Source organism: Anoplophora glabripennis, unplaced genomic scaffold (genome assembly GCF_000390285.2).
Source record: "Anoplophora glabripennis isolate ALB-LARVAE unplaced genomic scaffold, Agla_2.0 scaffold209, whole genome shotgun sequence".
NCBI classification, from domain to species: Eukaryota; Metazoa; Arthropoda; class Insecta; order Coleoptera; family Cerambycidae; genus Anoplophora; species Anoplophora glabripennis.
The window spans coordinates 695700-719610 of NW_019416332.1; the positions used below are offsets into that span (position 1 = coordinate 695700).

The 23911-nt window shown below is 33.2% G+C and overlaps 1 protein-coding gene across 1 annotated transcript in view; it reads right to left on the reverse strand.

Annotated features, from left to right (window-relative positions):
- LOC108906034 (TWiK family of potassium channels protein 18-like) overlaps positions 1 to 23911 on the reverse strand; it is a 59992-nt gene that overhangs the window by 17994 nt on the left and 18087 nt on the right. The window contains exon 2 of the mRNA XM_018709176.1: positions 18266 to 18529. Within this exon, the coding sequence (XP_018564692.1) occupies positions 18266 to 18529 (264 nt within the window). The remainder of the gene's footprint in view (positions 1 to 18265; positions 18530 to 23911) is intronic.

Here is a 23911-nt window from a genome sequence, read left to right on the forward strand (position 1 = left end):
TAACGACTGACTCATTTTTAAATTGCTTTAAACGATTTACCTCCAGACAAGGACTATGCAAAAATATGTACTCAGACAACGGCACGAATTTTGTTGGGGCTGCTAATTCTCTCAAGGAACTTTTCGAATTTATCAATAATCCTGCAAATCATGTGCATTTTTCTGAATATTTATCAAAATTATCAATATCATGGCATTTCAATCCACCTCGTTCTCCGCATTTTGGTGGATTATGGGAATCAGCAGTAAAATCTGAAAAGTATCATCTACGTCGGGTAATAGGAAATTCTATTTTAACGTTCGAAGAGTTGTACACGGTAGTGTCTCAGGTTGAAGCTTGCCTGAACTCCCGCCCTATTACTCCATTATCAGAAAATCCCTGCGACCTTGACGCTCTTACTCCAGGCCACTTCCTCAAAGGTACATCGCTCTTAGCTTTACCTCAGGAAGATGTTAGCAACCTTCAATCGAATAGACTCTCACGATATCAGCATTTAACCCAAATGATTCAACATTTTTGGACACGGTGGTCTAAGAATTATTTGTCTTCGTTGCAATCACGTGGAAAATGGAGATCAGGTAGTGACACCATTCAGCCAGGAATGCTAGTTCTTCTAAAGGACAACAACCTACCTCCTTTGAAATGGCATTTAGGAAGAGTGACGGAGCTCCATCCAGGCGCCGACAGTGTGTGTCGTGTGGTTAGTGTCAAAACTCGCGAAGGTGTTTTTAAGCGAGCTATAAAACGCTTGTGTGTGTTGCCAATAGAAACTGATTTTCAAGAATAAATATGAGGTTTCTTTTTTATTTTGCCATTGAAATGTTAATACAAGCAAATCATTATGTATTATTTTATTTGGTTAAATATTTTATATTTTATTGAAAGACTAGGCTTTCAAGGCGGGCGGCATGGACGGAGCACGCTCCTTAGTTTCCTTAGCTTAAGTCTAGTTGTTTGTAATAACGTAGAAAAAAGTAGGCTTCTCATATACATGTCATATTGTAACATTTGTCAACAAATATACAGTCCACTTTAAGGTCAATTTATTTACCACAAAACCAAATACACATATTTTTGAACTTTTTACATAATTTTCACAATTATGTATGTATTAAATTATTCTATCATCAAATTAAGTTAATTAATTCTTACATTATTAAATTAAGTTTTTTTATGCACTTTCGTACTAAGTAATTAAAAATAAAAAAATCAACACATGTATACTCCACGATAACTTAAAATCAATGTGTATCACTAGGAATTTAATTTCATCTGAACAGGCAAAGACTTTCCAGAATCTTTATTCAACGGGCGGAACTCCGAAATTATATTTCTTGAAAGAAATTTCGTAAATATAATTTTAAACAATTCGGGACGTTATGCAATTTTTTAATAAAGTATTATGATTAATCTTACCAAATACAAAACAAAAGTCGAAAAAAGCACAATGCATCAATGCATCTTTCTGCATTTAAAGGATTTCAAAACATTTTTTTTTTAATCTTAGTGACTTGCATTTTCTGATTACATAATTAGATATCATTATGTATTTTCTAAGGCAAAGGCTATCAAATTATTCGCAGCTGCCAACATTAATAGGAATTAGTTATTTTTTCCACTCTTAAAATAGAATTATGCTAAAATCTCTATTTATATCACTGCAAAATAAATAAATTTTTATTAATATTACTACACTTATATAATGTGTTTCATTTTGAACAGCACCATCTTCGTATTTTAGAACACATGTTTATCCAGTCTAGCATGGACTCATCATATCACCAAACATTGTTTCTCTCCGTATAATGAAAGTAATCAGGGATAAAAAATTTGGGCAGTCATTACTAATGTGTAGTACAATGCAGTTTTATTAAATGTAAAGACGAATACAAGTTATCATTGCAACTATGCACCAAAATTAAGCTATAATGATAAACTTGTTTAAAAATAAATAAATAATGAAAATAGAATCTTTAAACAAGATTTATTACGAGAAAAAGGCAAAGAGAAGGCTAGAAGAAAAGGAAGTAAATATTATAAACAAAGTAATAGACCAGGAAATATGCATGCTTAATTCTTCAGTCAGGTTGATTTTTTGTGAGCAGATAGTAAAAATAGTGTAGAATAATATGTACCGTATCCGCACGCTGAAAAAGGCGAGCGATATTGTTTAAAAGTTGATCAAACATTAGAAATTCTCGTTTTTCGACTGTAACTTTTTTCCTGGCGGTTCTACAGAGAAATGGTAAAACACTTTTTTGTTCGCCTAAAAGATCTACAAAACGACGTCTCGAGTGTCAACAAATATCAATCCGGTCAAAAGTTACTTGCAAAAAATCGCCAATTATGCCTTTTTAAATAAACAATAATAAATCGCGATGTTATCACAGAGGCTTCTTCGGATAACACTCAATCATTCCTCACTGCAGACAAATAATTCTATTTTTTTTTTTCAGCGTACAGATACGGTAGGTACATATTATTCTACACTATTTCTGCTATCTGCTCACAAAAAATCAGCCTGACCGAAGAATTATGCATGAAATGGTTATTTTCGGGATAGATTTACTGGACTATAAAGGCGATGGTGAGTAATAAATTTAAAATTATTGTTACTCATATAATTTTCAAGTTAACTGTTTAATATTCGCATTTTCAATATTTTTTTGTTAATTTATAAAGATTTATCATTACATAAATCAACATTCTATCTGCATTGCGTCTAAAACATTGGATACGAGGTCTCCGAGATACAGATCTTAAAAATTGTACTTGTTAAGGCAATCATTCCGAATGGTATATCAGAATGAAAAAATTAAATTGACAAATATGCGTACAATTAAATTAAATTGTCATTTCTTTCTTAAATTGTATTTTGAAACAGTAATCAAAAATGTGCAAGTAGTTTAGATCTCATCGAGTACTCCATACTTTTATTTTAATCCAATCTTACAATTAAATATAAAATATTATCAAGAAGTTTTCTAAAACCAACAGAAATCAACAGAAATATTCTTCTTTTTACGTCGTTTTTAAGTATGTTTAAAACAAATTCTGTCTGTAGACTTAATTTTCGATAAATAGCTATTTAAAAACAGATACATTGAAACAAATAATAATGCAATAACTTAACTCTTAATGAATCAAACCGCTTCTGAATGTTATAATATGACAGAAACCAGTATTTTAAAATAAACTGTCCCATGAATATAATACTTCGATTTTTATGATCGTTTACTATTCCGTCACTTAACTGCTTTATATTTTTATGTCTTAGAAATATTTATTATTATGTTGTTACTAAAATATTTACATATGTTGCTAACTAAAATACATTTTACGAATAAAAATTATAAAATATTTTTTTTTCAGGAAGGTATTTATATATTAAATACTTTATGATATTTCAAAGTAGTTTAAATGAATTTTAGTTATAATTAATTTCACAGAAACTCATTTTTTATTTTTATGCAACAATTACTGTCACGAAAGGGAAACATCCTGAAGCGTGGAGTAACTTAAAGTAAAATATTATGTGTTGATAATGATAAACATTGAATTCTGGATTTAAAGTACTAGTATAATATTTCTTTTTTATTGATATGATCTATGTAATCATATAATTTTTAGAGGATTAGTAGTTCCAGTAAAATTCGTGTAAAGTAATAATGACTAGGATGAAACTGACATTTTCTTCATTTTTTGTAGTAATTTCACATTCTGAATAGTGCTATTATTTTATATAAAGCTAAATTATGTACCTCAAGATTGGTTATATACTAGGTTTCAAATTAATAACTTTGCTATTTCGAAATTAGCAGGATACAAATATATTGTTATATTAAGCAATAAATACTTTGAAAAATAATAATTACATATTTGAAGAAAATGCAAAATTTTTTGGAATTTTATTATATAGTTTACTAGGCTTATTGAAAAATAGGAAGTACATAATTGATTTATTTAAACTAGTGCAACTATTTACTGTGGTTTATTTGTGTGATGATTAATGCACGAATTTAGTGACAGTTAAAAATAGACATCATAATCACTTAATCGGAATGATAGGCTGCTACCGTCACTCTGCCTCTGAAAAAAAAAACTAATTTTAAAGCATGAGTTGAACCAGCTGTTGAAAATAACATTGAATTTAAATTATTTCCTGGCAATTACAAAAATTTAATATAAGTAATAATTTATGATACAGGTTCTAAGTCTGAAATGGCAGGAATAGAAAAAGGGTGCTAGAATGTTTCTTGGATTTAGGATAATAATAGAGGTAATACATAAAATACGAAATGATAAAAAATGATTAAATGATCAAAAAGATGTATTCGTATTTGCACAAAAAAATAATTGTTTTATTTTGCTCAGAAATTATTACATTTGCGAAAAAGTAAGATATTTTTTTTTAAATAAGTTATTTCAATATATTTTGAAGTGATTAGTGACGATAGAAAAAAGTTACGTAAGAAATTATTTAAGGCATGTTACTTCTAAAGAAATATCCACTGAATGTCTTTTCCGTAGTAGGAAAACTAATTTTATTTTTTTAGTTTTCTCCATATTTAAGAAAATAAAATTTTAATTTTTCTTTGTTCCTTTGAAAGGCCGCAAATACGCATGGAGGGGCGGCGACATTTTTTACATGAAACCACCCCCCCTTCCCTTCCATAATTCCATAATTTTCAAGAAGTAATTACCTCCTCAATTTATTCGCATTTATTTATATAAACCCTGAATATACTGAATATTCAAGAAGTAGATATGAAAAAATGCCTTCATTCTATTCAAGCATTAATTAATGAAAATAAATTTAAATAACTTTAGTAAAACAAATAATTTCATACCGATTTACTAAAATATTTCATGAAAAATATATGTTCAAAATAAAAAAAATTTTGCTTGAAGATTATGCTTATATATTTTCATCAAATAGTACTTAGTGGTAAAAATTAGGGCAAGTAAGGTATTTTCGAAAATTTGACTTTTAATCAAGTCTTATATTATATTATTGTTATACAATGTTTATAATATATGAAGTGTGTATGTAGAACTGATAACTAACCACTAAAAATTAATAGTAATCTGAAATATATTTGATGTTTTTTGAAATACAAATGGTGTTTTCTGGAAAACAAGGTAGGTACGTTTTCAGGAATATAATACATTTTCTAAATCAAAACTGACTATTCTGAAATACAACTGATATTTTCTGAAATTAAATTGACTAATTTGTAATATAAATGACGCTTTATGACATTAAATTTATTATGAAATTACAATTATACTTTCTGAAGTAGAATTGAAGCTTTCTGAAATATATCTAAAAAGTGTAGCAATACGAGTAGAGCTGATGAATATTAATAATAATAAATAATATCTATACCCCTCACTGTAGTCGCAAGAATTAGCGCAGAATTCGGAGACCTGTGCGGGAGAGAGGTCGGCATATTATTATTCAGTAGCGTGTGCGCTCAGGCATGCATTACCCTAACCACCATTCAGTGCAAGAGTGAGGGAATTCTGTAAAACCTCGTTAATTTATCAATCTCTCACGTTAACCCAAGTCGACGTTCTTCGACCCTACCATACCCGCAGAGAGGGTAATTCCTCTCTACGAATACAGCCGATACACGGTTTTACGGCAGCCGAGGAGATTCAAGTATTGACACCTCGAACCGCTCGAGCGACCGATCAACCGGGTAGCCTTGTTATTTGCAAGCTGTATGTAAAGGCTAAGTAAGTCAGTAATTATAGTAATTGAATATCTATAATCGGTAACAAAAGCCGGGACGCGTAGTAATTTATTTATTAGTTCTCGGAACTGACGGGCCAAAAAGTAAAATATTTCAGTCAACACTAATTTATCGGAAAGTTAAGGATTTTCAAGTACGTTTAACGTCGCCAAGACCGTCCTTCGAAGAAGGCCTCATGAAATTTAGGAATATTTTTGAGTTCACTTAGACAGTCATCTGTCGCGTCCGGGAGGCGCCAACATATGCTGGGACAGAACAAAGAAACCCATATTTTTAATAAAGCGCGAAACTACGAGAAGAGCGTATAGGTTCCAAATTAGAATTAAATCAAATTGATAAATTGATAATAATTGGAAAGGAAAGTAATAGATCAAATAGCTGGTTTTTAGGCGGATTTTCCAAGCTATTAAGAATATATTAAATGCGATTGACTAATCCATCCCGTATTGCTACCCGGAGTCACTAGAGGAAGGTTAGGGTTACTTGTAAGTTCAGTGAGTCAAAGAATTATTTACATAAATGTAAGTCCAGTCAATTAGGTAATTATTAACATAGTATAGTTATACCAAAGCGTCCCGATATTCAGGTTCCCGCCAATAAGGTAAGAACATAAACTTCTGGACGCAAGAAATAGGCGTGTCTAAGTGAGGTGCCGAATTCAGGAGAGATCCGAAAAATAGGTAGTTCTTCCTTGGCTTTTACATTGAGCAGTCTACTTAGTTTTAGAGTCTCGGGTTAATTTAATAATGGATTAAGTCATTCCAAATTTTGCTATGGATCGTGCATTCCCTGAATCTCGGTACGCTCTGTCGCGTGTCAATAAACTAAATAATAATATTGTTCGAGCTCGTTGTGTCGTTATTTTGTTTGTTTGTTCTGTTTTTATTGTTATCAAAACCCTTTCTGGAAGTTTTGGTGTTTCTTTCTTGTTCTTCCAACTTAAGTGTCATCCTATACAACCAACCATTGGATTACCTTGTACATGAGCGACATAGGTAAGTGTCTGGTATTCATTATCTGAACGTACAAGTTCCCACGTGTTAATTAAAGTATAATGATAATTATAAACTCCCTTTTGAGAATTGAATAGTAAACTCTTTTGAAATCCAGACTCGTTATGATACTGGTCATAACGATATATAGATAAATAAAGAAATAATCCCTCAGGTTACAAATCTGTGGCATCAAATTGTTGTCCAAAGTGACTGTGATTAGATTTTACTTAAGAATTCTAGTGCTGTGAAGTTTTCTAAGACAACTGCAGTAATAAAAAAAGGAAACTATAGACCTATAAACCACCATAAAAACATTGGTCAATAAAATATGTACATCTGTTGCCATGCTTCGATTTAACGCACAGCAACCTTCCAGGAATCTAGGACTCTGTACCTGCGGATTAGTGCGGTCAGTTACCTTAGTGCCGGTTGTCCTGTGTGGAACTAAAAATAGAATCGTAACTGCTAAGGATACAGACTTGTGCTCATAAAGACTACACATATCCATAGATCTTTACATTTATTGTACAACACATAATATAAAGACACTTTACATTAGCTAGTACGTCACTAACCACTGAATAAAGTTTATAGACTATACAGGATGTCTCATAATTAGCTGCCAAACCTGAACAGGCCGATTCTATGATCAAAACTAAGTAAAAAAGTTCATATGAACATGGGTCCGAAAATACTTCCTAAGGGCACAGGGACCCATTGAAGAGGGAGGAATGGAAATAATTTTTTTGCAATATCTCTCAATCGCGTTGTGATAAATGAATAAAATTTGGTATACACACCTAAATTTTGATGAGCAATTTGATGGACTAATCCATTTATTTCCACAAGGTCCATTGGGGTGGGTACGGGGGGGCCCTTGGTACTTTGCGTGTGTAACTTTTTCATCTTTGACTTTTTAACAAATTGGACAGCAAATTCCGTTTTCCCGAACTGTTTTACGTTAAAAAGGTACTCTTGTTTCAAATCGTTATCTTTAACGGTTTCTGAGAAAATCGCTCTTGAATTAATCCCACTTTGGTCAATTTCATAGTAATTTAAACAAAAAATAATAATAATAATTTAATACGTAATCAGTAATACACATTATTGATGTAGAACAATTATGATATGATGATTTGTTTATGGCTTTTGCGATGGTAATGCTGCGCGGCAGAACGCGAGTACGGCAGAAGGTTTCCAAACAGAAGGCTGACATCAAGGAGGACATTCCTCACTGTATTCCGCAATTTAGCTGCAACCGTCACTTTTCGAAGGGATCATAAGATGGAAACTTAATTTTGATAACAGACAACAAGCTATTTTAAAAACTGTTCAAAAAACCCTCCACCTTCTCTGATACAAAGTCTTGCCCTACGTGTAACACTTCTCGAAGCTATTAAGATGCTAAAACGGTTTTGACGAATTTCATTGGCTGCATCATTGATACGCTGCAGCAATTCCTCACGGGTATCGACTTCGGTGGCGTAAACTTTTTGATTTAGATATCCCCAGAAAAAGAAGTCCAGCGGGGTTAGGTCGGGAGAACGCGGCGGCCAAGCTACCGGTCCGTGCCTCCCTATCCACCGTCCAGCGAAATTTTCGTTTAGGAAATTTAGAACATTGCGACCACTATGTGCCGGGGCTCCATCGTGTTGAAAAAACATGTTACGTCGTAAATTTAGAGGCAGATCATCGAGAATTTGGGGAAGATTTTCTTGAAGTAAGTTTAAATAAAGATTTGAATTGAGACGTTGTGGAATTTCAATAGGTCCAATCAGAGTGTCGTGAATTATTCCCGCCCATAAATTTATGGAAAACCGTTGCTGGAAGTTTGTTCTCCGAACAACATGTGGGTTCTCTTCTTCCCAATAATGAGAATTATGAAAATTTAATTTTCCATTTCGGGTAAAAGTAGCTTCGTCACACCACAAAATTTTGGAAGCTTGCTCGTTGTCCAGCGACAAAATCCAGCGACAAAATTGCATACGTGGCGCAAAATCTTCTGGTATCAAGCCATGTACACGTCGATAGTGATAGGCATGTAGACCTTGTCGCTTTAATATTCTTCCAACCTGAAATGTTAGTAGCACATCTAATCAATTCTGTTAAGGAAATCTTTAAGATATGTAGTACCGTTGGCCGAGGAACATTTATTTGCCTTGAAATGTTCCGTATGCTAGTCGTAGGATCTTGTTCAATAGCGTCAAGGACCTCCGCTTCCCTATTAATCCTGGGACGTCCTTGACCCGGTGCCTTTCGAAAAGTGGCGGTTGCAGCTAAGTTGCGGAATACCGTAGGGAATGTCCTCCTTGATGGCAGCCTTCGGTTTGGAAACCTTCTCCCGTACTCGCGTTCTGCCGCTGCAGCATTACCATCGCAAAAGCCATAAATAAATATCATATCAACTAACTCTTGTCCCGTAAACTCTTCCATTTTTTTCGCTTAGAACTATTAAATTGGCAATCGGGTTGACAATACTTTGACATAAGAATACCTTGATAATTTTGTTTAAATTACTATGAAATTGACCAAAGTGGGATTAATTCAAGAGCGATTTTCTCAGAAACCGTTAAAGATAACGATTTGAAACAAGAGTACCTTTTTAACGTAAAACAGTTCGGGAAAACGGAATTTGCTGTCCAATTTGTTAAAAAGTCAAAGATGAAAAAGTTACACACGCAAAGTACCAAGGGCCCCCCCGTACCCACCCCAATGGACCTTGTGGAAATAAATGGATTAGTCCATCAAATTGCTCATCAAAATTTAGCTGTGTATACCAAATTTCATTCATTTATCACAACGCGATTGAGAGATATTGCAAAAAAAATGATTTCCATTCCTCCCTCTTCAATGGGTCCCTGTGCCCTTAGGAAGCATTTCCGGACCCATGTTCATATGAACTTTTTTACTTAGTTTCGATCATAGAAACGGCCTGTTCAGGGTTGGCAGCTAATTATGAGACACCCTGTATACCTATTTTTTGCAACAGGTTATGAGCCCAGTCTAGACGGCGCAACGTGATCTAAATAGTGTGAGACCGCTGACTAAAGTGTGCATAAAGAACAATAAGTGTGAAGGGTGAAAGAAAAGACATTGGAACAAAATGGCAGAGGGCGCGTTACGGTGCACTATTCAAAAACTCAATGGAGAAAACTACTCAATATGGAACTATAAAATGGAACTTATGCTTATAGAAGAAATTTTATGAGACGTGGTAACAGAGGACTAGCCCGCTAAAACGGAAACCACAAAATTTGCGGCGTGGAAAAGGAGTAACGACAGAGCACGTACTAGAATAGGTCTACTAGTCGAAAATGATCAATTGCTACACATTAGAAAGGCAAAAACAGCAAAAGAGGTAAGTATGGAAATCACTCAAGGAATACCATCAAATGTCGACATTAACAAGTAAGGTTCTATTGTTAAAAAGAATATGTCGAACAACCCTAGAGGAGCATGGTGATATGGAAACCCATATATCAAATTTTTATCCGAAAATTTAATAGTGGCACTTCATCTGGGTAGCCTTCCAGAATCTTATGATACTCTTGTGACGGCACTCTAGAGCAGACCGAAAACATATATTATGATGCAGTTCATCAAAAGCAAACTAATCGATGAATATAAAAGGCGTCAAGGGATTAAGGATGTAAGATATGGGGCACAAAATAGCGAATCAGTAATGAAAAGCGTGTTCAATAAATGTAATTATTACGCACAAATCGAAAGCTGTTTGTTCTGTAAAAAGCAAGGATATTTAATGCAAAATTGCGAAAGTATAAAACAAGGAAAGTTACACAGGAAAGGAAAATAAAGTAACAAGTAATGAAGATATGCCAACAGAAAATCTCTTTATGGCGACGGATAGCCTAGGAGAAAACATACGTGCTACAGTGAGATAAAGGACAAGTACACATGGTTTGTCGATTCAGGGGCAACTAGTCACATGACGAATTCAAAGGATTTTTTCCAAAATCTCGACCACAGTGCAACAGGGTACGTGCAATTGGCGGAGGTTAATAATAATAATAATAATTAAAAATAATAAAAGAAGTGAAGTTTGAGGAAGGGGCTTAGGTATTATAAAATGTATCGTTGATGGTCAAGAAAGCTTGTTAGTACTTGAAAATGTGCTCTACGTGCCATCATTTCGGTCAAACTTAAAATCGGCAAAGAGGCTGACGAAGGCAGTGTACCAAATAAGTTTTCTCGGAAACAATAATTGTAAAATACAAAAGAAAGGACACATACATTTTGTGCATACGGATAAAAATTACTAGGCCACCTTTTCCTAGTAAAACTAGGAAAGTCAGTAAAACTAATGCCACTTTAAACCTTCTACATACAGATGTTTGCGAACCCATGCAAACAATGACCCTTGGAAAAAGGAAATATTTTATGATCATTGTCGATGATTATTATTATTCAAGGTATACAACAGTTATTTTTTAAAAACGACGAGGCAACTATATACATACATAAAGCATATTCCATTCCATATGGTATGACTGCTCTTTTTGATTTTTTTTACAAAATTGTATTTGTAACAGCACATTAAAAAATTTTTTTGAAAAAAGTAAAGTTCACGAACTGGTTTTCTTTGTTCTCCTTTTTCCTAGTTGACTGTCCCATTTAATAGACCAAAAACTTAATAGCTTGAAAAACGGGTACATTTTTGTAAAAAAAAACAACATCTATCAATTAAACGTGCCCAAGCTACAAACCGACGACTGTCATTTTGAATTTAATATTATCCTGGATGAAATATCAGACCATATGGTTATAGACGAGTTACAGACAAAACCAACCTAAAGTAAGTTGGTATTTAAACATTTGGCATATTTGTATTTTTTCTTATCAATTAATACACATTTAAAAAAATAATAACTTTAATTATCACATATGGTCTAGTTTCACTCTATTTCTATATTTGTAAGGGTCTTATATCAAGACCATGTCTGTCTAGTTGGATGCAAGATAAAAATCTAGTGACCGTTATAATGACCCCACGGTTCAGGTCAACTAAATCTACCAGCAACATGGTCTATATATTTATTTTTTGGGCGACTCATATTAACAGATTGCGAGAAGTATACGAGCTTTCGATTATTTAATTTGATGATGTCTAAACAACATCGAGCTAACAGATTTGGTATGCAGAAATACAAGCATTGGGTACTAATATGTGTGTATCGTGGTAATAAACAATCTCGCTTTACCGAATAATGTTTCCTTCACTTCAAACGAATTTCTGAATCTATAAAGTGATGAGCTGCTACAAGGAAATAAATATTTCGCAGAGTTTCCAGTAATTATTATGACAACAGTTTAAGATTATGTTTACTTTTGAAGACAATATTACAGCGTTAACAGGTCTTGTAAACATGTGAGTAACTTATATAAGAATTATGTTTCATATAAGTACGGATGTAAGAATTACATCAATTACAATCAATGGTGTAGTTTAAATTAACAAGTTTCTGTTGTATATTTTTTCTATTAAAGTTAGGTATTATTAGTTAGTTAGTCGTTGGCCAAATTATCATTGCAATTTTGTTTTTATTAATATATCTTTCCTGAGATCGGAATATCTTCGTAGTATCTTCTACAGTAACGAACTGTAGAAGACTGATACCATAAATTTCCGGCATATTGGGTTCTCTTGGGTTATATGGTATAGGTAACATTTAATTTAAATTACTTTATTATGGGATGTTCCTCGTCAAACGGAACAATGCTATGCCCAAAATTCTCGTTGGCAAATGTGAACGAATAAGGGCTTAAAAGATTCGTTAGGAATGCTCCTTTCGAAAAATGCGAAGTTCCTTCGAAAATTAAAAATGGCGACCCAGTATAATAGCTAGAAGTCAGCAGAAAAACCATATATTGAGAAAATAATATCTGTAAAAACTCATATTAAGATAAATTTAATTCGATATAGCATTAAAATATTTGATGTACTTTTAAAGTATTATAGTTTTTTTTTTGCGAATTTGGAATTAGCGGATTCAATATGGCACCTATAACGCCCAAAAGCCGCTAAAGTTACAAAAAATCTGTAATGAAGATCGCACAGCAATTAAATTTACCCGAAAGCCTTTTTTAGGGGTTTTCGTGGATTCTGAATAGTATTCTAGAGCCACTTTATCCAATTTCAAAATGGTGGGTCCAACATGGCGCCTATAAGGGTAATAAATCGTAGACATTATTAAGAAATCGATACTAATAATGTCAGAATCATTCATTTTAACTTCTGAAAGATTCACTGAGGGTTCTTTAGATCCATCGTCAAATTATCGAATCTTAAAATGGCGGATCTAATATGGCGCCCATCATAGGCATAAATTGCTGAAAGGAAATCCATACGAGGGTTGAATTTACCTTAACAAGGCTTATTTAAGGATCCTCAGGCTATAATATTGTTGTCATGTTTATCAATACAAAAATGGTGGATCTATGTTAATATGCCGTTTTTCAAGCTTAAATGAGAAGAATTAATTTAGAAGATATTTGATTAGACCATTATAAAATTTTGCCAAAAAAGATTTACTGGGATTTTTCGCGTGACTAATTCAGTGTTTTATGTTGAATTGTCATGTACATAGGTATTTAATTGAAGCCTAGTTTTAAAATGAGATTTTTTATTGTTTCTAATTAAAATGTGCAATGAAAAAAAAAGTTACCTTAAATCTTTCCTTTAAAATTGTTTTTGCCTAAAAATTTTACAAAAAATCGTATAGCATATTTACTTCAAAAATTCTTTTAAAGTAGGTTAGACGTTTGCCATAATATTCTATTTTAGATATATACAAGTTAAATAAAGTTCGCATATATAGGTTATTGAATGGTGATTTAAAGAATAAAATACAAAAATATCGTGTGTACTGTTATATGCAAGCAACTTTTTTCTGTTGTTCAATTTTTTTCCAAAATGTTTAAAACACTTGCTGCTTATTAGTAAATAGTATCTTTAATGATAGAGAAATTAATTTGAAACAGACACAATTTATTTTCAAGTTGATATAATATTTGTATACTTCTTGATAATAAATGCAGGTATCGGGTCATTAACTAATTTACCGCAGATAATTCGACTGTAATATCACACAGAAATCACGAAAACCCTTTAGTAAGCCTTACATATTTACATAAATTTAGTTGTTGTTCAATCATAACTACTTCCTGCAAACTTTAGCAATTCATGGATAAGCTGATACTAGAAATTAATACTACGGATGTAAAGAACCCCGCAGTGAGCTCTGTTAAGTTGAAATGAATGATTCTGGGATCGCTAGTATCTATTTCTTAATAATATATGTTTTTATCCGTACGGGCGCCATGTTGGATCCACCATTTTGAGATTCAATAAATTTATTAGAATATTATTCAGAATCCACGAAACTCCCTAATAAGGCTTTTTAAGGTAAATTTAATTGCTTGCGATCTTTAATATTGATTTGTTGTGAATTTTAGTGGCTTTTGGGACATATTCAATAAAATATAATTTTACTGCTGAAAATGTTACAAAAAACAAAAGTATTGCAATAAAAATTACAATACAATAACATCAATAAGAGGGTAGTAACAAATATTGCAGAAAAACTGGTTTTGGCCATAAAGTCATAGGTATCTCCAAGGAATAAAGGTTTCTTAATAAACACTGCTAAGATTATTGTTAGAACGAAACTTAAACTAAAATGTGATTTAAAAGAATGAATCTTCCTTATGACTCAATTGATAAGGTAATTTTAAGATATTCACACATATTTTAATAAAATCAATTCGTTTTAATGCAACATGCATGAGGAAAAATGTAAAAATGAGCAGCTGATTCATATTTTTTCAATTCATAGAAAAAAATAAACTAAATATATCACGTTATTTATAAATTCACAACGACATATTTATGTATTGATTCCTCTTTGATATAATTTAAAATATATGGTATTGTAAATACGCTTTCAGATTTCAAATTTAATTTTATATTTACCTTAAACTTATGAATATTTGTAAGATTCAGGAATGCAACGCTTTCCAAACACAATGCCACCTATATAGACGGTGATTAATGGCGAAATTGTAACTGTGACGTAATATACAAAAAAGGTGTTGTGGTTTTCTTTAAAGGTGGTTATACATACAGCCAGTATGGAATTTGCTTTGAATCTTGGAGACGTTAGCGCTGGTAGGTCATATAGGTATCACAACGAAAAATAAGCGAATAGCGTTCTCGCCCGCGCGCCTGCGCGACTTCGTGTGCACGCCTGATCGTCGCTGAGGCGCCGGGGGACCCTCCGGCGCTACTAACCGGGTTTACTACTAAGTCTCCGTCAGTTGAAAACCTCAATTCCAGTTGAGGTCGTTCTCTAGTCAAATCTGGCCGAGAACTGTCAATATTGATTCCAGGTTGTCCATCCGACTGACTGAAGACGCCTTCTAGTGATTCTGTAGAAGTGAGAGACTCCTGGAGTCTCTCTTCCTCTACATCCATCGTTGGGCGGGGCGCACAAGCGCCTACGTATTCCCTTGAGGTCATAATATATTGCACAATTGAGATTGTCTTAGAATCCGGATAAACAGTATTACCCTGTATATAACTTTTACCTAACGAGATTATTGCTTTAAGACTTACGGTTTATTTCGTCTATAGTTCTATGCATGCACTGCTTACAAATCTCTAGCTCTATTAAAAGTCTTTCCTCACTAACTATTACTATCGTACTATTAGTTTCTTGACAAAACCCACTACTATTAGGAACCACTGATGATGGTATAAGTACAGAATTGACAGGATTTCTCCCAGGAAAAGACACAAGTCTCCACAAGATGTATATTTCAGGTAAGTACACAATGTCTTAATACTTGTTTGCAAGAGGACTCGTGGTCAAGTTAGTTTTTTACACCCGGTATCGCGCGATAGAGTCTCTTGGTCATTAGTCTCGATTTCCACACGATGCAGTTCACGATCTGCAACTAATTCCCGTTCTTCTTTTACGTTTTCTGTCCAATTAATTGCAAATAACGCGGTGTGACAACCAAAATTCGACAACTCTCTCTCCGCTGTCAATGCTGTCATCTGCTGTTGATCGTCTCGCGTTCTCGATTTTTTTAATATTTACCTTCGTATATTTGCAATAACTTGCGATCGATCCCGGTCCGCGACAATAGGAACTTAAAGCAATGTGTACGTCACACGGACGTAGACCCAGACAGGTATGCAAAGCGCAATGGTAATTACATTAACACAGACAAAAATCGCTGCTATCGTCGATAGACAAACAATTATTTAGTACCTATATCTCTATTAACATATTATCAGTCATATCTTAACTTGGAATTAAGTAAATTTTTTTTCCATCAAGATGGCTTAAGATTACGATAATCTCGTAATATTAGTTTGTACTGCATACATCCAGATGGAGCCGGCATAAGTGAAATATAATTATGGAAGAAAGTATTTAAAAACTGGCATTATAAAGTAGATCCATGTACAGTCCGTACGATATTTGTTGAGATAGAATTCCAAGAAGACCCCTGCGTTACTTTCTTGGAATTAACCGCATTCGACACCCGAGGTATTGACGGAAAATTTCAGGGCACGCCCCTACCGCGGGAAATTGTTACAGTAGTTCCGATAACAGAACTTTATCAGCTTATTCTGTTCTTGGAATTCTGTCTCAACAAATATTGTATGGACTGTACATATCTCGATATACGATACCTATTTATATAATTTACCTACAACATGAAAAATATTGTTTTTAAATGTGATTTGACAATTTTAAAATGCATTTACATTTCTACACTTCGTTAGATATAGATATATTTAAAACGTATTAACACTAGAAGTGTACTAAATTTCCAATATGCCATGAAAGTAACTAATGTCGCTAATAGTAATAAGTTACTTGGCTAATTTTATTATGTGAGAATATACATTGTATATATTTTTGTAACAAATTTATTAAAATGCAGCACTGGAAAAAATCCTACAATCAAAATAAAAAAATCGATGAGTAAATATTTAATATAAATGGGATTTTTATGGCGCAATATAAATAATTTAATTTTTGGTGCAGGCGCCGGTTAATAAATGATTATCTGATTATATAAATGACTATCTATATGTATACCGACCTATATAGACAATATAAGTATTTGTTTCTAAATTTGAAAGTTAATTTAAGTTTCTATTCTGATGATGAAGATAAATACAGTTTTTAAAATGTGTTTCAAAGTAGTATGTAATTTTTTATTCCATTTTTAACCCCTGATCTTCCAAATAAATGTCTTGTCAAATATCTAATACATTGTTAGGTTCTTTTAGATTGTATATTTATTTAATGTTTATTAAAGTAAAATTTTACGAATGTCAAGGCTTCAATTACACAGCCCCACAAAAAGAAGTGGGAAGTCCGAAAGACAAGACCGTGGTATCTATATATTTTTGGGGTCACTGAATCCGATTCCAGTGTTCGTTTGACCTGATTCGTTTCCTTAAACCCAATTAAATCCTTCACTTTGGGGTTCAACATTAAACAAATTTTTATAGGCATCTTTCGTAGTGATCTTTATTCTATTCTTGCATCGCCGGAGTACCTACTTATATTTTCTTTGACGTATCGAAGAAATCTTGTTCACCTAAGGTGTCTGCCACTCAAGGTACCTCCAGGAGGAGGTATTACTAAAATGAATGAGTCCAAACTATAAAGAAATAGTGTCGAATTTGGTAGAAAGCTTTAAAAACCTAGGCTGGTTGATGAATCTCAAATTACATCTTTTATATTCTCATGCAGATTATTTCCCAGAAGATTTGGGGGAGCATGGAGAAAGATTTTCTCAAGATATCAAGGAAATGGAGCGTCGGTACCATTTTCAAATTAATTTATGAGTATTTCAAAATGTGTGAATACTGATGACTTTATGAAGCTGTTTGGCTCAAAAAGCATTTCTAGTCTTAATAAATAATAAAGTGATTACGTACTTAACTTACTAACTTCTTTTACTTTCTCAGCGACAGTATATTCTCTTATGAGATATACGGTAATAAATGCACGCATAATGGACGTATGCGCAATACTCACAGCCAGAAATCAATTTCTTTAAAATATACATATACGTATCTTAATACATAAAGTTCGTCGCAACGATGTCGCACCTTAGCTTGGTTGTGGCAATAACTTGAGTAAGATACGACGTTCTTTATTCAGTACGTACAATAAAACCGACAGATTTTTATTTTTATTTTTATGAAGTCATTGTTATTGCCAACATATAATTCACACTTGGTAGAGCCAGTGTCTGACAGATATGTGTCAACCTGTGGAATTTATCTAATAATGTATTATCCTTGTTTAAAAAATAATATAATGCTAATAATGAAATGCTAATATTTGTGCACAAAGTTATGTTTTCGTCTCCAAGCTAAGGTAATTAATTATCGGAATTAATAAATTAATTAATTCCGATAAAAGATTTATCTAACGTCAGTCATTAAATAAAACACTTACCTATGGTAGTATAAACCGTTGCACAGTATACAACTGCATTCCACATAGACCATATTTTGTCTCCGGTGTTACCCACAATAAGCGGATCTTTATTGTAGGCCTCTATCAGCATAATATCAAAGTCTTTAAGCTTCTGTACTGCTATCCCCTCCCACCTGTGTACCGATTCTTCATTTGGAATTCTTATAGAGTCCTCTCTCAACTCAGCCAGAAGTCGGTCCATTTCTTTGTTAATAGTATCAATAACTTTTAGTTCATTCTGACCTTAAAAAAATAATAAACATGCGGTCATTGTTTTAAATAGAAATTCTAAAGGAGAAAACGCATTAGGCGGTTGCGGTCCCGTCGCATCGCGGACCGTGCTAGTCTCGATCGCACGCGGTGGAGTTCCTTCCCATGATTTATAATGTATGCATTCGCACTAGACGTTCCCGAGCTCGTCTCGCTCGCATCGCGTTCTCCTCCGATCTTTTCCAAAGAATCGCGGGAGACCACGATGTGATCGAGACGAGCTTTCTCTTCCATAGAACTCATTTTCTTAACTACTAAAACAATACCGCAACTATTTAAAGGAGAGCGCGAGCAGGATTGTATGCAATTGCTAAATGCCACTGATTTTGTAAAAGAACGCGATTAGCTCAGCCCAGAACGGACCGCGATGTGACGGGACCGCGACTGTCTAATGCGTTCTCTGCTTAAGTAGGCGGCCATAGGTTACGGCCGTAACAATGCATTGCACGTAACAGTGCACTTAGCTTTTACCATTGCATCGCTTTTCCCTCGCATGGGGCATTGTCGACAAGGGTTTGTATTGGGACACCGCATCTAACATTCAAAGACAGTATACAGAGTGTCCCAGCAAAAATGAAACAAGGCGAATAATTCCAAGGAAAATTATTTTTACGAAAAACGCCGAGACAGGTCGATTTTTGATCGAAGAGAGACATCTTTTCATATACATGTCTTGTTACATACTCTACACCCCCTAGGGAGGGGGGCAACCCCAAAAAAAATCTTAATAAGGAAGGAGGGTTAAGTGACACATCGTTTGAAAGGTATTATAATTCTCTACACAACCGTGTTTTATTTTTTGAATTTCACCTATTAGTTTCGGAGATACAGGTTGTTAATAAAAAACATACTTTTTACTTTATTTGCAAATTACTACATGTCAGCCAATTACGTGTTTAAATTGATGACCTCCTGCCTCCATAAATATAAGTTTTGTAAAAAGCGTTAACGCACATTTTGTAACATTTCTGGAGTAACTTAGCGTATTCGTTGACATAAGATTTTGAAGGGAAGTAAGTAGTTGGAGTGAAATAAATTTTGGACTTTAACTTCAGTGTATCATATACACTGAAAGAAATGGGCTTATTAAACTGTTTATCTAGAATAATGTGTATAGCGCATATTAAAACTTTTATAACAAATATACAACTTTTAGTAAAAAAAAACAATCATCTCCATACTCATTATTCAATAAGTTTAACTGGAAGGTGCTGAATACACCTTATGCATCTATAAAATAAAGGTTATAATTAATTACTTATACATTATTATGTGTTATATACTCTATGTTCCAATTGTATAGTAGGGAAGATTTGTTGTATAAAGACCAATATCCGAATTTGTATACAACAATTGTATTAACAGAATTATTCGTTTTCATAAACGCGTTTTATAATGGTTAAGTGATCGTCACCTCTCGGTGCATAATCGGTTGTGAAAATTATAAAATATAAAATTTCCGACAGTCCGCTGTGTATCGACTATTCCACGTCTAGTTTGATGAAAATTTAGTATAGGTGCATGTTTTGTGGGATACATGATCATATCGCGTTGTGTGAAATGGAAAATTATGTAAGTATCTAACTGTTTTATGGCTTGTAATTGTTTTGTTTTTTTCAAATGTAAATCTTGTCTAAATCTTAAAAATTGTTATTTTGTATGCCCCATTAGAAACCGCTGCAGTTAAGTTTTACATAAGATGGAGGAACAGAAGGTTAACGGTGACAAAGAAGAGCATGGGTATAAAGTCAATCAACCAGAGGAAATAGAATTAGATGGAAAGAAGCTCAACCTTTCAGGGGATGCTTCATTCTTAAGGTGGAAGAGTTATAGTGTAAATTCTCATGTAATACAAGAAAATACGGGTGCATCGTTGCAAAGAAAATAAACTGGACAGTTCTGGGAGCGATTTGTCAACATTTTTAATACTTAAATGTATGTTTTATGTTTACATTAGAACCTTAGCTTGTAATTACAGTTATACAATAAAATTTCTGAAAACATGTCATGTTTTTAACTCATACAGAGTATACAAAAGTTTACATTTATTATTATAAAACTTATAACCAGTACTAGATGTTCTAATAACGATATGGAACACTTTAATAACAGTTATTGCTATTATTTCGTAAAGGGTATAAAAAAGGTTGTATACTAGTTATACAATAATTTAATAAAGAATAAGGTTTATAGTCACTATACAACTGTGCTAGCAGTACGCGTTTTATATCCAATATTCACCTGTTTAACTGTCACATATAGTATATAATGGTCTTATAATATATTCTAATAAAGAATAAAGCGCATTTCTTTCAGTGTATGGATGTAAAATGGTTTCTACAAGTGTATGAGAATTTTTTGCAATCTATGTTCTATAATTTTGGTTATTTACATAACCTCATTTATTGTATAAAACAAAATTACTGGTCTCGTGGCTTGTAATCATGTATGAAGGCTCTGTACTAGATTTTACCTACCTATTTCAGAGCATAGCAATTGTTTTATGTTTATGGTACTGACTTTGAGCTCTGACGAAGGGAGGGTATTTGAACAATGTATCAGTAGTTCACCTAGAAAAAATATTTGAGGGCCAAATTTATCTTATTAAATAATACTTTATTAGGTACCCCTGATAATTAAAATAATAAAAATCAGGTTGGCCTATTCCTAACTTGTGAATATTTGTACGGGGTTAAACAGAATGAAATATCCATTTTCAAAGTTAGTTTGTTTCATGATATAGTGAGACACAAATTCAAATCATGTCGCCATAATTTCGTGATAACAGAAAGTTTATAACAGTTTTCAAAGCGATTACGATTAGTTGTGAATATGGAGCATTGGTCAAATATTCAACGTTTCTTTGCGGTTGAAATTTATTTTAAGAATAATAATTCTACTGTAACCACCCAGCGTCTACATATTTCGTCATTACTTTCATTTAAATCTACGAGATCTAGTTCCCAATCAAATAACAAGTGGGTAAACAAGTTTCGCAGAACCTTTTCATGTGCCAGAGAAAAACCAAACGGAAAAAAATATTCCATACGCCCACTTGAAAAAGTTGAGAGGATAATGGCACCTGTGTTACGAACGCCTAAACGATCTGCTAAACGGCAAGTATTAGCACTCAATATTTCAAACCGAAGTTATCGCCGCACTCTGAATGACTTACATTTCCATCACAACAAAAATTCAAATAGTACAAAAACTTCTGATTTTGGAATACGCTTTTCGAAGCATTACTTATTGAAAACCGGGATATCATTGATTGGTTGGTGATGTCAGAAGAAGTTCATTTTCATCTATCAGGTTACATTAATATACAGAACTTTCATAATTGGACGACGGAGATTCCTCAGCAATTGCACGAATTACCACTTCATAGCAAAAAAGCTACTTTCCAATTTTTGGGAATTTTCTTTGAGGAAAATTTCATGTCTCTTACATTCAAATCACGTACTCTACAACGTAAACCATTAACTTGAAAATTCATCGAAGTCTAAAATATATTATACATTAAATATTTATTTTACTTTTAATATTGTTATAAAAATTAAAAAAGGACAACTTTCTCTAGCAAGACAATTCATTAAATAAAATTCTTTTAAATACCATAAAATGCAGTATTTGATATTGTAACTCAATAATATTATATTCTAGACATATTTACGCAATAACTGTAATAGTTAATTTTAAGACAATATTTTATAGGACGACTTTTGAGCACGGCAAGTACAGTACCGATCCCTTTTTCAAAGAAATAATTGACTTTTGTTTATAAATACGTAAAAACACCTTCTTACTTGTCAAAATATCGAAAAGTATAATGAAATTACAAAAGAAAATGTAAAAAATCAATAAAAATATTTTTTTTTCGGGGTCTAGCGATGACTTTCATAGACATTTGCTTACACCATCCAAAACAGCGGAAAAAAAGTTGAATTAAAAAAAGCATCCAGGTCGCTGCTTTCTAAGTGTCACAATTTATTTGTTAAGTAAGAATTTTGAGACGTGAGCGCAGCATGGGCATTATGACGTCACAGCGCTTCCCTCTCCTGGCTATCGCTCAGCTGCGCGAACAGCCGCGCGGGTCACACGCTCTTTAACGAACGTTTATTTGGTTATTTCTCGGAGGAATTGATAAAAAAAGGAAGTCTTCTACTTTACAACCTGCCTAAATTTATTACAAGATATTAAATAAGCCAGAATACCGTTATAAAAAAAAATTATCTTAGCTTCTATTGGTCGGATCGAGACTCTTATTTTATAAACTCATGTTTTTTAAGCACTATTTGATAAATAAAAATCTGAAATTTACACAGACGCAAAATAATGTAATTATCTTTCGATCCTTTTTTACCGAATTTCGATATCTTGACTTGGGCAGAAGATAATATACGCGCTCGCGTTTTCGACTTTATAATTTTGCAATAGGCCGCCATTTTGAAGTTGGGGGTTCGGATTGCGGGTATTTGTTGAGCACCCCAACAGTTATCATTTCCTGTAGTTTCATCTAATTTCAGTCTTTCGATTTAATTCTGAAAATTATGCATTTTTTTTTCACTGCTAATTTTGCAATGTAAAAAAATCGCAATCTTTCGCAAAAGCCTAGCCTTGTACCTAGCAAATTTCCTCAGGAACAATATCGATAAGTATACCTCATGTCAATTAGAGGCTTATTTTCAGAGCGAAAAACTGAAAAAAGGAGCAATTATTCTTTTTTCTTTTGTTATAAACAATATGACGCTCAACCTCCATTCTTCTTTCATACACCTTTGCTCTTTTCATTAGCAAGTATCGTGTATAATCGAATAATCAGCCTATCAGAGCAAAGCATCGCGTTTACAAAATAGACCTGACCCATGTCGAATCTAGTAAATATAACATCTTNAATTAAAAAAAGCATCCAGGTCGCTGCTTTCTAAGTGTCACAATTTATTTGTTAAGTAAGAATTTTGAGACGTGAGCGCAGCATGGGCATTATGACGTCACAGCGCTTCCCTCTCCTGGCTATCGCTCAGCTGCGCGAACAGCCGCGCGGGTCACACGCTCTTTAACGAACGTTTATTTGGTTATTTCTCGGAGGAATTGATAAAAAAAGGAAGTCTTCTACTTTACAACCTGCCTAAATTTATTACAAGATATTAAATAAGCCAGAATACCGTTATAAAAAAAAATTATCTTAGCTTCTATTGGTCGGATCGAGACTCTTATTTTATAAACTCATGTTTTTTAAGCACTATTTGATAAATAAAAATCTGAAATTTACACAGACGCAAAATAATGTAATTATCTTTCGATCCTTTTTTACCGAATTTCGATATCTTGACTTGGGCAGAAGATAATATACGC